The sequence below is a fragment of the Lepisosteus oculatus genome, chromosome 2 (assembly GCF_040954835.1).
Source record: "Lepisosteus oculatus isolate fLepOcu1 chromosome 2, fLepOcu1.hap2, whole genome shotgun sequence".
Taxonomy (NCBI): Eukaryota; Metazoa; Chordata; class Actinopteri; order Semionotiformes; family Lepisosteidae; genus Lepisosteus; species Lepisosteus oculatus.
The window spans coordinates 8009466-8024741 of record NC_090697.1 but is presented as its reverse complement, the minus strand read 5'-3'; the positions used below and the strand labels follow the sequence as shown (position 1 = coordinate 8024741).

The following is a 15276-nucleotide window of genomic DNA, read 5'->3' as shown; positions in this document are numbered from 1 at the left end:
TGCACTCATTTTGAACACACACAAGCACTTTAAAAGGACTACAATATACTGTACATCTATTAATATAGTATTTGTCTGAAAAACAGTGTACCACACAAATTGTGGTCTTTCATACATCCAAATACTACTGCATAACGCAACACTTTGGATCGTCCAAAAACCTAATTTGAAGGGCAGTTAGATCTTGAAGATACTCCATAAAGCGGTTTACATTAAACTTGAAGAGGCATTGGGATTCACACTGCTTTACGACATTAGCTAATATTGTAGCAGGGAAGTAGTACCCTACAAGAGGATGACGAAATAGAACTGAAAGGTCTATTTGCATAAGAGCGTGCCTGATATTCAGTAGTGGTGTAATTGATGCCGATTGTTGCTGGTGATGTTCTGAAACTATTCTCTGTGTGCTAGCTGACAGAATGTGTGGGCTCTAGCACTTGGAACCCTGTAGGGTAGTGTCTACTGGGCAGCTGAGGAGACTTCAGCTTTGGCTGCAGGCACCTGGCAAAAAATGGAAACATCTGGGTAAAGGAGAAACATCAAGCAGATTGAAAGCTTCTACACAGGTGTGGCTCATGCATTAATCCAGCGAATGACATTCCAGCATGTTTAGGGTCAAGAATAAAAGTTCTGGACAGGTCAGAACTAGCATGGCTGAAAGAGGAGATCTCAGTGACTTTGAGAGAGCGGGTGCTTCTTGGGACGTGTTTGGTAAGAGCTTCAGGGACCAAGATGGCTCAATTTCCTGAGGTTTCATGAGTAACTGTGTTGGAGGTGATGTCGACATGAACTTCTGCGGGAAAGCTGGGTGGAACAGTGGAACGGGAGGGCCCTACTCCAGGATTGTGAAATCTGTGCATTTGTTTGAAGCTCAGGGCAAAACAGTCGAGCAACTGGAGATCAAACTTTAATTAAACGGGCTGGTGATGGCTCCACAGAGCAGGACATCATCGGGCTGCAATGCACAAACTGCTTGTTGCACCTGACAGTGCATGTTTGCAAGTCCACTGGTGTAAAGAGTGCACTGCATAATCATGGAGGCATGTGATCAGATGATTCATCTTTCACTGCTTTCTCAGTAAATGGATGAGTGCTGACTTGAACTCTATTGCTGAGAGTGCCTGATCCCAGCTGTGAAGGGTACTGATGGTTCTGTGGGATTGCGGGGTTCATTTGTTGGTATTTGGGCAGACTCATTCCACATTCACTCGGTCAATGCCCATAGCTTCTTAATGGGTTTGAGTGACCATCTTCAACCCATTTCTCTCCTGCCATCAGGGTTGTTCCTGGATGATGCAGCTCCTCTCCACAGAGCTCCTGTGGTCACCCGGTGGTTTGCGCATGACAGTTATCCATATGGATACTGGACTGGCCTTCTCAGTTACCAGCCCTGAACCCACTGAGGTGTTTATGAGATACTCTGGAGTACCTGCTTGCTTTCTACATCCATTAACCAGGCATGAGTTGTCTGATAGTTGAGATGAGTTGCCACATCCCTCCTGCAGAATTCCAAATACCCGCAGACTCTGTGCTGTGGTCCATATGTGCCACACAATGCCCTATTATGTGTGTTTACATTGTTTGCATTTGCTGTCCACTACCCATAGGCAGTCAACGCTTTGTGTGAAGAAATGCCTCCTGTTCTCAGTAAAATATACTCCCTTGCACAGCTCCATCTGAGTGCTCTGGTTTGTGTTGTTGAGTTGGAAATAGTCCCTAGTATTTTGATTACTGAATAAGTTCCCCTTATTTTATTCTCTGCTTCACCATGTGATTTCTTAGTCTTAATTTGTGTTAATCTTCCAGCTCTAGTATAACTTCTGAACTTAACTTACTTTACCACAATCTAGATTTTTTTATATAAATTAATAAGAGTAGTGGTTTTCATATAGCTCCTGTGTGGTATACCACCACCTACAACTCCCCAGTTTTAAACACACCTTTGCTTTCTGTTTTATATGCATTAACCAATTCTCAATTCAAAGATACTTTAATTTGATTATCCACCACTTGCAATTTGAGAATTATTTTTCTGTAGAATTTTATCAAATGCCTTCTGAAAGCTTAGAAATACACTAGTTCTTGTTCTACCCATATCTGCTTTAAAGAAATTGAATACTTTGAAGCGTATTTATTCTGAAACCAGCTGAATGAGATTATTGTAAACAGGGGCCAAGCAACTAATTTCATAACGTGTTAAAGTATTTTTTGTACAGCTGAACTAATTTCTGTTTGACATAGCAAAGGGGTGAAAACCAAAAACATTATAGTTTTTCCTTTCAGTTTTTGTATACATTTCATTTCTTTCACCCATTAAAAGTTTTGATTGAAATAGTGCGTGCATCGCTTGCATTTCAGTAAAATAGGACATCATTGGAAAATAAGTGAATAATTTCGCAGGACACAAACACGAGAGGATGCAAAGTATTTTGCAGGACATTCTTTTTGAATGCAGCATGTGAGCATTAAAACTGAATAGCTGAACTCTTTTGCCCCATGCCCTGGCTAATCCAATTAGTGTTTTTTTCTATGAGTTGTACACAATTATTTGGTTTGTGAATCTATTGTTCAATTGTTCAGTGTGAACAGGAAGGGAAATGGAAAAAAAACCCATTACAAATACAATTCAAGAGCTGTTGGTTTCATTTTGTTATTGGAAAATCCTTTTCCATGAGGATGAAGTGAATTCACAGTAGAGGATTATGGACAGTTTTTGATCAATTTAAGTGCACATTGGGAAATACCCACAGTTAAGTGCAACTTTCTTTCTTCCTGCATGAAACATGACTGCACAAAGAAATTCCAGGAATGACTCTCACTTCTACTCTTCATTCTCTATGTTGTAATAATTCCTTTATTCTAGAATTTGTATGGCTATTTAATGTAGATTGTTTGAATATTTTTTCTCATCAAATTCACTTTGTAGTAGTTGGATCTGTGTAATTGAGTTGAAAGACTATGGGTTCACATTTTCGATGGAGCACTGCTGTTCGCTCATACTTCTATGGTAGAAAGCCGAGCTGTATAAAATGATACACATGGAAGTTGCTTTCGTTAACAACATCAGTTAAATAATTATTTGACTGAATTACTCTGATTGTCTTTTAATTATACCAAAATATTTAAATTACAGTAATTATTTATATATACTATGTCAGCACTCAAATAATCCTTGGGTTACAGTACAGCACGGTTACATCTCAAACAGTGGCCAAGTCCTGCTCTTGTAAGCTATATTTAAATCAAAAGGTTTTAGGGTAAAATACTGTACCACTTACCCTGGTTATGAGTATTAGGAGTAGAATATGAAGCATCACTAGCAGTAGTATTTACAGGAATATTCTCTTGAAATATTCCTGTAAAAGTCTGTAAATTACATCATATAAAACTTTCCAATACAATTGACCTAAATAAGAAGGAATTGATAAAGTTGATAAGGAATACCATATATATACTGTATAAACGTAGGGATGTCCGTAGTTTTTGTAGCTCACTAAACAACTGAACTTGTTGTTTCGCTAATACAATTTAGCCTGTATTAGCGAGTGAGAAATTGTATATGCACAATAAGTGTTAAGCTACAACACTAAATGAGCTAAATATTTTCTGTACAGTATTTCATATTATGAAAATGAGATTTATAAATGTTTTATAGAGCGTTACCAAAGAACAGTCATCAGAAACAATCCACGTTTTCATAGAATTTTAATTTAATTTTAATTAAGTCGGTTACAAATGACCAGATTACAGGGCTTCACATCGCTGATAATATATATATATGAAAAATATTAAACATATATGCATTACATACTTGTATATAAAGACCGACTTTACACTGTGAATTCCTTTGCAGCGCGTCACGCTGAATTACTGTACATTGCATCATTAAGCAGTTTCCACTACGTAAGGCAACCGGTCGAAGTTTTAATAACTTCCTCAAAACTCCCAGTTTCGGAAAGTCCCTGGTACAACGAGCAAATGAGATTGAGATGTTGCGTATATGACGTCTCTTAAAAAGGAGGTCCCAGTGGCAGGAATAGAAACGGGCGATTGGCGTAGCAGTTGTAGTTAATACCTTCGAGGCGTTCCCGTGTTTGTTTTAGCCTGCATTGTGTTGCTTTTATAGAGGAGGTGCGGACGGGGTTTGTGTTGGTAAAATCATTAAGCAACATAGTGGGAGACGGCCTTGAAAAGCATAAAGTTTGAATTTCTGAGAACATTTTAGACAAAGGGCAGCGTCTTGATCGACACCGAGCAGCTCGACCTAACACATCTAACTCAAATTTGCGTCGTGGTCTTGACGTTGTTTACGAAACGTAGCGCATTAAGTTTTCAGGTTTCAGAATACAGATGTTAAAATCCACGCAAAAGGGTAGATCGGCGAAAGTAGCACTCGTTTGCTTTTTAATCTTGTTTCTCTTTGCGCGGAGTCGTTGGCGTGTTCTCGGATTTTTTGTTTACAATAAGGAAGTGAATCTTCCTGCTCCGCCATTTTCGTTTACTCTGTATCCTGCGCCATCTCTTTAAAGGGGACTTTTTGGCAAGAGAAAAAACAATTTTTTCGGAAAGAAAAGATTTTCGGAATCGGAAGATAAACAAAGGCCGAGGCTCCAGGTACAGCTTTACTTGACTTGTTTAGCAAGCGAGCAGGTTGGACTCAACAAAGAGTGAGGAAACGGCCGTGCGGAGCAAGTATATGGGCTCATTGACAAGGAGTCGGAGCTGTTTTGAAAGGAAAGTTTTTTTTTTTGCCGCTCCAGGTAGCCGATGTATCCTCCTTCGTGCGACTTTCAGATCATGCTCGGGGAAACTCTCAGCCACCACATCGAGTCTAAACTCGATAACATCGAGAACAGCAAGCCCACCCCCGTCGGGTCGAACCTGAACAAAAGGCAGGCGCTGCTGAAGAAAGGGGGGAGGCGAGTGCGCTCAGCCTCCACGGGCTTGCAGAACCGACACCATTACCACCTCCTTCACCACCACCACCACCAGCAGCAGCAGCAGGGCCAGAAACACCCGGCTCTGCTCCGAAATGGCACCACACGCTTCACAGACATCAACAACAACAGCAGCAGCAGCCCCGGGGCTGGCATCAAAAAGACTGAGGCTGTCGCCAACCGAGCGCAGGCTGCTACTGCAATTACACTCCACCACCTCAAGCAAGGGGCCAAAAAGGAGGTAAGATGTCGATATAGTTCTCGTTTGTGAAACATCACCGGGTGCGTGATAAAGACGAGAACAACGGGTGGCGATATTACTGTTGTAGAGGGTCCCAGGAACCGTGTCATCGGTGTCAAAGGTGGTGGGGGGCAACAGCTTGTTTTGCTACCTGATGTAATTCGCTTGATGTATACCAATAACGGAAGTGAACATTTCACGTTTTATTTGTTTAGAATAGTTTAGTAACGCATCCATGCGTAAATATTGTGGTCGTTGAGGTGACGACACTTCATTAAGGGCTGTGGGTCCCCAGCGTTTGTTTTGTATACATTGCCCATTATGTGGTGCGCTGGGTTAGCTGCCCGCTACCGCTGTTCCAATTCGGCGGAAATCAAACGAGTTTGGTTGACCCACCGCTGGAAAATATGACGGCGGTTCTCAGATCAGCCAATCAGCGCGGCGGTCCTCGGCAATATGAATAAGTAATGAGGAGCCGCGAGCCTGCGGGGGCGGGCGGTAGTGGGTTAGGTTGTGCCAGGTGCGAACGTGCAGTTTGAGCCGAGGTTGATGAAGGATCCTCAACAGTTTTCTGATGGCGCTGTGCCAAGGCGGTCGGGTTATTATGTAATAATAATAACCCCGAAACCGGATGACATAGCCTAATAACCGCCTTGTTGTTTAAACGTCATTACTGGATTTATTTTTCTTGCGATATAAGCTTGACCTGCCCAGCAGCGGGATGAAGTTGGAAATTACCCCTGAATGTTCTTCGGTTACCTATTGTAGAAATTACATAACGTCTAGAATCACTACTGTAAACAAAAAACGCAGATTCCTTTGTAGTTTGTGATTGAAGTATCGGATAACATGGAAAGCATGTTGCACTATTGTGCTTTTTCGACACTCAATCTGAATATACCTATGCACGTTTTGTTTTACAGTGAGCATATTTTGCAAACACTTATATATTTATTGTGTATTACTGTACGTATTTTAATTTTCCGTCTATTCTGATGTCTTGTTTTTGCTTGTCTTGGGCTGGGCCTGCTGTAACGCCTCGATTTCCCTTCGGGATCAATAAAGTCTTGTCTCTCTGGAACATCAAAACCTCTTTAACCGACACTGAAAGTGACAACACAAAGAGTTCAAACAGCGAGGTCGTTTCTCCGATGTACTGCGAGATGGGAGAAACATTTTTCTAAGGAGCCGTCCTTAAACGCGGGTTTAAGTTGTTGCGATCTAAAGGCGCATTTATTCTTATTTATTCCCCTTAGGTATTGAAGTCAAAAACAGGAAGAGCCGACAGAGCCCCCTTTACCAGCGGCCACTCTGTGTACAACCTGAACAAATGTGAGCAGCCAGCCCAGCCTCTGAATGGCAGCAGCCAGAGGGCCAGGCCCAGCACGCTCGGCGAGGTCTCCCCAGCGAGGGGGCAGGAGAACGGCCCCCGCCTCAGGTCTCCTCCTCTGGAGCTGTGCGGCGGCGAGGGGAAGAAACCGCTACACTCGGGTGACGTTTTCCACAAGCTGGCCGCAGTCCGCGCGGCCGAGCCCGGCCCCGAAGAGCCCCTCAGGGATGGCGAGAAGAACTACGCCGGCGCCAAGTTCAGCGAGCCGCCCTCCCCCAGCGTGCTCCCCAAGCCCCCGAGCCATTGGGTGGGGGAGAGGGGCCCCCGGGCCAGCGGCCCCAGCCGGGAGCTCATGACCGTTCACCTGAAGACTCTGCTGAAGGTCCAGGCGGAGCCGTGACTGGAGATTCGGAAGCAGAAGAAAAAAAAAACGTCGTACCCCTCTGGGAATCGGCACTGAAAACACGACTCGGAGGAGCACTGGAATAGGAAATCGTTGCAACAGGAAGTCCCGAAGTTTTGGGCTGTTTTAGATTTTATACTTGTGCAGAACAGCGGCCTTGTACAGTTTAAGAAACTTGTGTAAATGTAAATACTGTAATATTTGTGTATATTTTTTCATGTTATTTTAACCAAAGTAAAATATAGTTTTGTTACTGAAACTTAAAATGTATTAAGCACCCCGAGGTGTTGCACTTTTTAAATGGTTTTATTTTGTCTAGAAAACAAAACTGAACAAAAAAAACCTATACATTTGAAGACTGCAGTACCCATTGGGGCACAATGAAGGTAAGAAGAGATTCTTACAAATTTGCACAAGACTGATAACCACACAGGTGCTGAGGCACCTAGCTTCTAACATAAATGGAATGAACTGTGGTTCTTAAAACTGCGTCATCCTGAATGGCTGCTATTCATTGAATGCACTGCGGAGGATTCTGCAATCCAAGTGGCACAATCTTTGTGAAGTCCAAGAGCTGGGATGAAGATGTGAAAGTTTTATAATGTAAGAATTGCGACCTCAGAGAAGGAAAGCTGCCTGCTAGACTGTTAAAGAAGCATCGTTCTTGAGGTGGTATTACCAGCACTGACCTGAAGTTCAAGAAAGAACATTTATTTATGTGTCTTTGTTGTATCTTATAATGTCATCTGTGAGTTCTTGGGTTAAGATCCAAAGAAAATATAATGGAAGTTGTCAAAGGAAAGATGTTTTCTTGTGATTAGATAGGTTGATTTTAAAATAGGCTTGTTCTCTCATGCCGTTTTTTAGGGGTTCCCAGCTTGTAGCTTTGAAATGTGAAATCCAGCAGGGTTTCTATGTCTCCTGTAGGTAGCTCTTCATCTAGGAGAAGTGTTAAATTGATCCAACTTTAAGATTTAATTGGAACTTTTTCCACAGCCTTAAGCACTTGTTTTAAAAAGAGACTCGAAAGACCTACTGGACTCTAGTCCATAGCTGGGAACCTCTGCCATATGTAGTCAGGCAGCTATTTTGATTTCTTGGATCTAAAAAGGTGCAGAAATGGAAAGTAATATACAGTATCAAAATTCCAGACTTTGTGTTGCAACAGTTTATTTTTATTATTCCAGGATCATGTGATAAGAAAAAAAAAAGCATTGCTGCTTGAGCCCACTAATCTGCAATTTGTTGAGTGTGTGTCACACACGTGTGTGTGCTCTCAAATTTGAATTAAAATATTTGGCATCCCCCACAACAGCCTTTTTGTCCTTCATTTAATTTTACCTTGAATGTGTTTTGGTTAAAATCGTTAAGTCCAAACATAAACCTGTAACTGTCAGGCATCTTGTTCTCTACAAGGAAAAAAAAGAATCTATAGGTCCTCATTGCTTTCTCTAACGAGGAGTATACAATATGGAGAATGATTTCTAGAAGAGTTCTCTGTGCTACAGGATATTCGAAAAATGTAAAATACACATGGCCGAATGTACAAACGTGGTGTTGTGATGGTGCGTGGCTCAATGTGATTGGTTCCCAGCCCATCACTTGCTCTATCCTGTGACACTGTAAAGTTTGAAACGTGAGGTGAATGCAGTGGCTCTTGGGTAGAAAATCATTTGCAAACAGTATACAGAGCTCCACGCATGTCCCCAAAGCAGTGGGAATAGTCGAGATGGGAAAACCCGAACTGTTTTGTTCAGCTAGTTTCTAGCTTGTTTAACTCGTCTAGAGCTGATCTGGAATGAAACCCAGCAGACACACCTCCTCTCTAGGACATGTGGACACATCTGGTCTAGTCCTTAATTGTATAAGAAGCAGACACTGGCTTTTGACACTGCAGGTTGTGTCTGGCAAGTAACCTTTGGGTAAGTACAGAGGTTTTATTGGTTATACATCCATCTGATGCAGACTACATGTCGACCTTTATTGGCATGTTTAATAAATACAAGAAGGAATAACCTAAGCAAAAGAAGAAAAGTGTGAAACAATGAGCCTGATTGTAATGAATGCAATATGTGTGTGATCGTGGTCTTGATAGCTGAGTAGTAGATCAGTCTGCCTAGTGTGTCACGACCAGCCAGAGCTTCAGCAGCTCATCAACATGGAAGTTGTCGTTTGACACTCCAGCAGTGTTTTACAACTGAAATTATGTAAAGGCCTGAAATGGAAATCTAATAAGTAAATTGATTCTTAAAATGTAGAGAGCTTTAGGAAAATATATAACAAGGATGTAACTGCTCTGCTACATGCAGATTTTTAGAAGACAGTGTGTCAACAAACTACGCACTGTCTAGGTTACTTTTAGAAGACAGTGTATCAAAACAGGATGTACTGTCTGAGTCATTAGATTAGCTGAAGGTAACTGTTAAGCTTTGAAACAAATCTATTGGTGCTTCTTCTTTCGTTTTTATGATGTAATCTGTTTTGTCTTAGGGAAAGGGGAAGTGTTAGAAGGGACAAAGTGCTGAGCTTTCTCTTACAGCGCAACATCTTATAAAAACCCTGTCCTGCTTGTAACGAGTTGAGTCTTTAATGCACGCTGCAGAGTGGCAGCAGGGCTCCCAATATTGCAATATTGAAATAAAGTCCTTACTTAGGTGAGAACTCTCTCTTGTGGCTTCCTTGATAGTTATATTTCCATGACAGGCCCCGTTTGACTATTAAAAGCACATTGAAATTAAACATTTAAATTCAGATTTATTCTGTCTGCTGTTTGAGCAACAGCCAGGATGTCTGTCACTATCACTAAGGTGCCTTATTATGCCAAGTTATAAATTCACAACCATCTTCCAAAAAACAAAAAAAAAATCAATGTTGATCAAATTTCTGATTACCAAAAGGACAGCCAGAGTAGCCAGAGCAAACAAAGCAATATCACAGTGTCTCTGTGCTGTTCAAATGTGTGTGTGATGCAGTTACTTAGGATCATAATAATTAATTCTTTACACTTATATAGTGTTTCCCCAGACACTCCACCCCCTTCACAACCACCAGTGTGTAGCACCACCAGGATTAGTCAACACCCCTACTCTTTTAGAGAAACACCCTCAGATTTTTAATGAGCACAGCAAGTCAGGACCTCAATTTAGGTCTCATTCAAAGGACAGGGCCTTTTTACAGTACAGTGTCCACATCACTATACTGGGGCATTAGGACCCACATGGACCACAGGGTGAGCGCCCCCTGCTGGCCCCACTAACACCTCTAACAGCAGCAGCCTTAGCTTTCCCAGGAGGTCTCCCATCCAGGTACTGACCAGGCTCCCACCCACTTAGCTTCAGTGGGTTGGCAGGTGTGAGTTGCAGGGTGATAATAGCCACTAACATGACAGTTCATTAATCATTTGTACTTATGACTGAAGGCCATTTTTACCATTTTAAATTTCTCAAAGGTTTTCAGTTTGATTTTTTTTTCATTTTAGAAAATACGATAACATGCAATCCAGATGAGAAAAATTCAGTTTTATATCATCCTGTATAACTGATATGTACATCTTATTTTTTTCTTCCAACAAATTGGAGGGCGTTGTATCTCATTTTCAGAAAGCAGGGTCCTGCTATTTAAATATGAGCTAAACCAACAAAGAAATATTGGCTATCAAAGAATCAGAGTAGTTGACTGCACCTCAGCTACAAAGTAGTCAGAACTAAGAACAACGCCTTGTATTTCTAACATTGTTATAGCCTGTTGGTTATAGTTAAGGTCTTATCCTACAATGCAGTAACTTCTGTACTGTTCAACAACAGTGCTGGTAGAACCCAAACTGCTGCTATATATCATGTAAACTGTAGAAACAAAGTTGAGCAAAATACATGTATTCATACATTAAGGGGCTGCTTACACACTACAGTATGTGTGTCACGATTGCAGTCCCTCCCCCTTAAGGGCGCTCCGGCTCGTTCACTTTTTAGTTGCTGTTGTGCACCTGCTCCCTGTTCCAGCCCACCTTTAAAAGCCCGGCGCTCACTCTGTTCCGGGCTCTGCTCGGGAACACGGGCGCCCGGAGACTCGCCTACCACCGAGTCGCCCTAAGTCCGCGGCTCGGGTGGCGTTCGCCTCCTAGGTGTCCTGACCCAGCCGAACCCGGGACCTGGAGCGCCTGGTTCCGTTCCCCCTTCCCCCCCCCGACCCTTCGCCGGATCCCGCTGCGGTTTTTAACTTTGTTTTATTTCGTCTTGGATTGATCTCCCGGCCCTGGACTTTCGCCTGCACTGGATTTCCCTTTGGACAGTTCGCCTGGACCACGGGCCCCCGCCCGCTTCCTCGTCTCCCCCCAGTGTGTGTTCACTCCCCTCCGGATTGTGTCCTCTGTTTAGGGTCCTGAAAGAACGTCTCGTAACAATGTGCTTATACGTTATGTGTTGTGTAGATATTGTGCAACCTCTATAATTATACAAACTATAATATAAATACATTTATGCGTGCGTGCGTGTCTAGTCCGGGAACAGATGTGTTGCTTTTCACTGCTTTGCAGATTGTCTTGCTCTGTTTCACAGCACTCCAATCAGTGCCTTTTGATGATCCACCTTCAAGCTAGAAAGGTCGGACAGATCTTTTAACCGACCTGCTGCGAAATGCAGATCAATTTCTTTCCACGGTGGGGGAAGTGAGACAGACCGTGAAGAAGCCTGAAGCTGTGTGATCGATGCCAAGGCTGTGGACGTTTATGAAGACGTAACCAGTTAGAGGAACATGACAGAAGCGTGTGAATTCTCCTGTAATTTAAAACGAAGAGCTTCTCTTTACTTCCTCAGGTTATTACAGCCAGCTGAAACATTTAATAGTGCAATTTTATTTGTCTTTATTGTCGGTAATAATTAATCGCTTTGAAAGGTGAGAAATGATCAGCCTCGCAGTTCGCAGTTCAATGTGGCTGTTGTAATATACTGTAAACACAGATGATGGATTTTGATTCACAGATGCCGAAAGCCCCCTGCTGTTGAAAACAGCAAATCTTGAATGTAGATTTTTGGGTACAATTCCAACTACTAATGCTGCTGCTGCTACTACTATCTACTACTGCTGCTACAAGTAGTACAAGTCCTAATTCTCAAAGCACCCTAATAAGACCGCGGTAAAAAGAAGACCGCGCCCCCTAGTGGCAAATGTGAAAACCTTCTGCGTTTGTAAACGACGTGTCCTGAGTTTATTCCTGGGGGTTGTAAACATCAAAGCTTTCGAGAACTTTGTAGAAGTCCTGAATATGTACAGTCATATGTGCCTTGTGGGTAATGGTCTTTCATGGGAAAAAAAACCAGAACAAATCTCAGACGAACAGAATGTACAGACACAGAAAACGATTGTTTTTTTAATAGTAATAATTATATATATGATAATAAAAACTATAATAAACTTTATTTTATATAGCACCTTTAAAGGTGGCTTCTCAAAGCGCTTTACAGGATAACAATAACAATAAATAAGGAGAATACACAAGATAAGACACAATTACAATATATAGAGGAGTGGTACTAAGGAGTGGATGGTGGTACTAAGAGCAGAGGGGTGAAGAATGGAACCAGTTAAGTAAAGGCTTTTCTGAAGAAGAGGGTTTTGAGCCTGAATTTGAAGGAGTTTAGAGAGGGTGACTCTCTGATATCTTTGGGCAAAGAGTTCCAGAGCTTGGGGCCATAACAGGAGAAGGCCCTGTCACCCATACAATGTAGATGGGCTTGGGGGACAGTAAGGAGGGCAGAATGTGAAGAAAATTTGGACATACTGCAGTTTGTTCAGAGTAGATTTTGATACCCCTGCGAGAAGAGCATTGCAGTAGTCAATTTGAGAGAATACAAATGTGTTGATCAGCTTTTCAGCCACAGTTAATGATAGCATAGGGCGTAGTCTTTCGATATTTCTAAGGTGAAAAAAATATGTTTTGGCAGTATGCTGCACATGTGGGTCGAATGTTAAGCCAGAATCGAATATAACCCCAAGGTTTTTCAATTTTGATTGAAGCTCAAATACAGAGCCATCTACACAGGGTTACAGGACTGGCTTTACGAAGTTGATGGGGGGTGCCAATAAGCATGACTTCAGTCTTGTCACAGTTAAGATGAAGGAAGTTTTGAGTCATCCAAATTTTTATGTCAGAGATGCAATTAGATAGAATAGAGACAGCCACATCAGTGTCAGGTTTGGTATGGATGTATATTTGAGTATCGTCAGCGTAAAAATGAAAGCTGAGGCCATGTGATCTTAAAAGCTGACCAAGAGGGAATATGTAAATGCTGAAGAGCAAAGGGCCCAGTATTGAGCCCTGAGGAACACCAGACTTAACAAGACCAATTTCAGACCTGTACCCATTAAGAGAGACAAAGTGGCAGCGATCAGTGAGGTAAGATTTGAACCAGTTGAGGGCAGTGTCAGAAACTCCAAACACAGTCTCGAGACGAGAAAGTAAGATGTCATGGTCAACAGTGTCAAAAGCAGCACTGAGTTCAAGGAGGATGAGTATAGAAAGAGAACCAGAATCAGAAGCTATTAGAAGATCGTTGGTGACTTTGACCAGGGCCATTTCTGTGCTGTATTACTTATTATTTATGTATATTGCGTATTAATTCACAGCTCGTCTATATATTTTTATTTGATGGGAAGTGGGGCTGCTGGTGTAGACGTAACCGATTGTGTAGCACTGCATAAAGCAAAAAACAAAATCACACAGCCCCAACTTCCAGAAACATAGGCATCTGTTTTTTGGATTTATTGGCTTGAACGGCCAAATACATTTAAACCAATCTATAACCTTAAAAAAGTTAATCTTGAGAACAACTTTAGAACCATATTTTCGAGCAAATATTGAACATCTGCTGTATGCCTGTATGCCTGTAATGTCATGTACTGTCACACTGCTTCGTTAAATGCCTTGGGGCAACCTTGTTGTGAAAGGCGCTATATAAAAATAAATGGAATTGTATGCTGACAGGAGTGCTCCTTCTACTGATGTTGTTACATAAACATTCTTGACATCGTGTGCTCACCAGGAGAATCGAGATGCTGTTTTATTAACTATTGTGGAAGAAATTCACATATAAAAATTAGATCACTTCACAAATAGCAAACAGCACCTTTAAATCACCAAACCCTACTGATAATGTGTCACATCCTATCACACCAAATCAAAACTGCAAGCAACTCCTCAGCTGTACGCAGAAATGTCTAGTGTGTAACACCATATCACGACGTTACTGCCCAGTCCACACTGGACGTGTGTATATTGGATAGCTCTCGGATATCCTCAGAACTTTTATTAAATGACCAAATTGGCAAAATCCACACTGTTGTCTGAAACAGCTGCTCACTAGAAGGGCTGGACATCGTTTAATGCTCCTGGGATGTTCCCGAGGAAGATCCTGAGCGAAGCAGGTGAGTTGCACACACTTCGGATGACAAATTCCAATGAGAATGAAAAAGAAAACTGAGTGCTCCCCGTCAGCCTCACCACAGTCATCATTTCTGCCCTCTTTTTCCAAAACCATTTCCAGACACCCCGAGTCTCCCAGAAATCAGCGGCTCCACCCTGACTCCCTCCCGCCAGTGATCCATGATCTCCCGGAAATCGGCCCCCCCACCCCCGCTCCCAACGTTTTCTGTTGGCCACACCCCCGGCCCCAAAAACCATCAGCAAATTATTTAATGATATAAAATGACCTTGAGCCATCTGAGAATCTGCTCAGAACTGCTAAACATGCCGCATCTCTGTATGACGAGAGTTTGCAAAGAAAGTGAGGTTATTCAAGTGGACTGGTGAGTTATAGTATTTATAGTGTAATACATACAGTATATATATATTATAGTATCTATCGGCAAATTATTTCATTACATGGCTGTGATTTTTTTTAAAGGGGGACGGGATGGACAACCCCCCCCTTCCTGAAAACAATTTTTCAAAGTTGGGATGTCTGCATCTCCTTTTAATTCTTACACCCACGATCAATCCATCTGGTCCTTTCTACGAGCCCTGGCACTGCGGCCCTTGGTCTTGCCTCATTGCCCCACGTGACTGGCACCTGTCACCCGATCCCTGCACAACAGCGGAAGGGGCTGGAACTGAAAGAGGGGTTTAGACTCACGTCTGCAGCTCCCACTGCCAAGAAAGCTGTTATTGTCCCCCGAGCGCTGCAACTGATACCAAGAATATCACTGTGACTGATTACTTTCCAAACTTGTTTATGCTCACTAGTTTAGAAGAATGCAGTACACTGTAGATATGAATTCTGTAAACTGTATAAACACTTCCCTTGCAAACTCTTCTCTCAATAGAGATCCTTATTGAGGTAATAAGTTGATCATATGACTGTTTTGTAATACT

At 42.2% G+C, this 15276-nt stretch overlaps 1 protein-coding gene and 1 long non-coding RNA gene across 2 annotated transcripts; both read left to right on the top strand.

Annotated features, from left to right (window-relative positions):
• Positions 1–4007: 4007 nt before the first annotated feature.
• On the top strand, positions 4008–8223 carry pnrc1 (proline-rich nuclear receptor coactivator 1). Its single transcript, XM_006626218.3, has 2 exons — positions 4008–5178; positions 6435–8223. The coding sequence occupies exons 1-2, from the start codon at positions 4768–4770 to the stop codon at positions 6906–6908; spliced, it is 885 nt and encodes a 294-aa protein (XP_006626281.2). The 5' UTR covers positions 4008–4767; the 3' UTR covers positions 6909–8223.
• Positions 8224–10901: 2678 nt separating this feature from the next.
• LOC138241980 (uncharacterized) lies at positions 10902–13904 on the top strand. Its single transcript, XR_011191247.1, has 2 exons — positions 10902–11244; positions 11443–13904. It is a non-coding gene; the product is annotated as an uncharacterized lncRNA (long non-coding RNA).
• The last annotated feature ends 1372 nt before the right edge of the window (positions 13905–15276 follow it).

Bases quoted from the DNA above. Each gene is read 5' to 3' on its own strand.
- pnrc1 (XM_006626218.3), top strand. From the start codon at position 4,768: ATGTATCCTCCTTCGTGCGACTTTCAGATCATGCTCGGGGAAACTCTC. The intron at 5,179-6,434 runs GTAAGATGTCGA...TATTCCCCTTAG, and splicing joins AGCAAGGGGCCAAAAAGGAG to GTATTGAAGTCAAAAACAGG.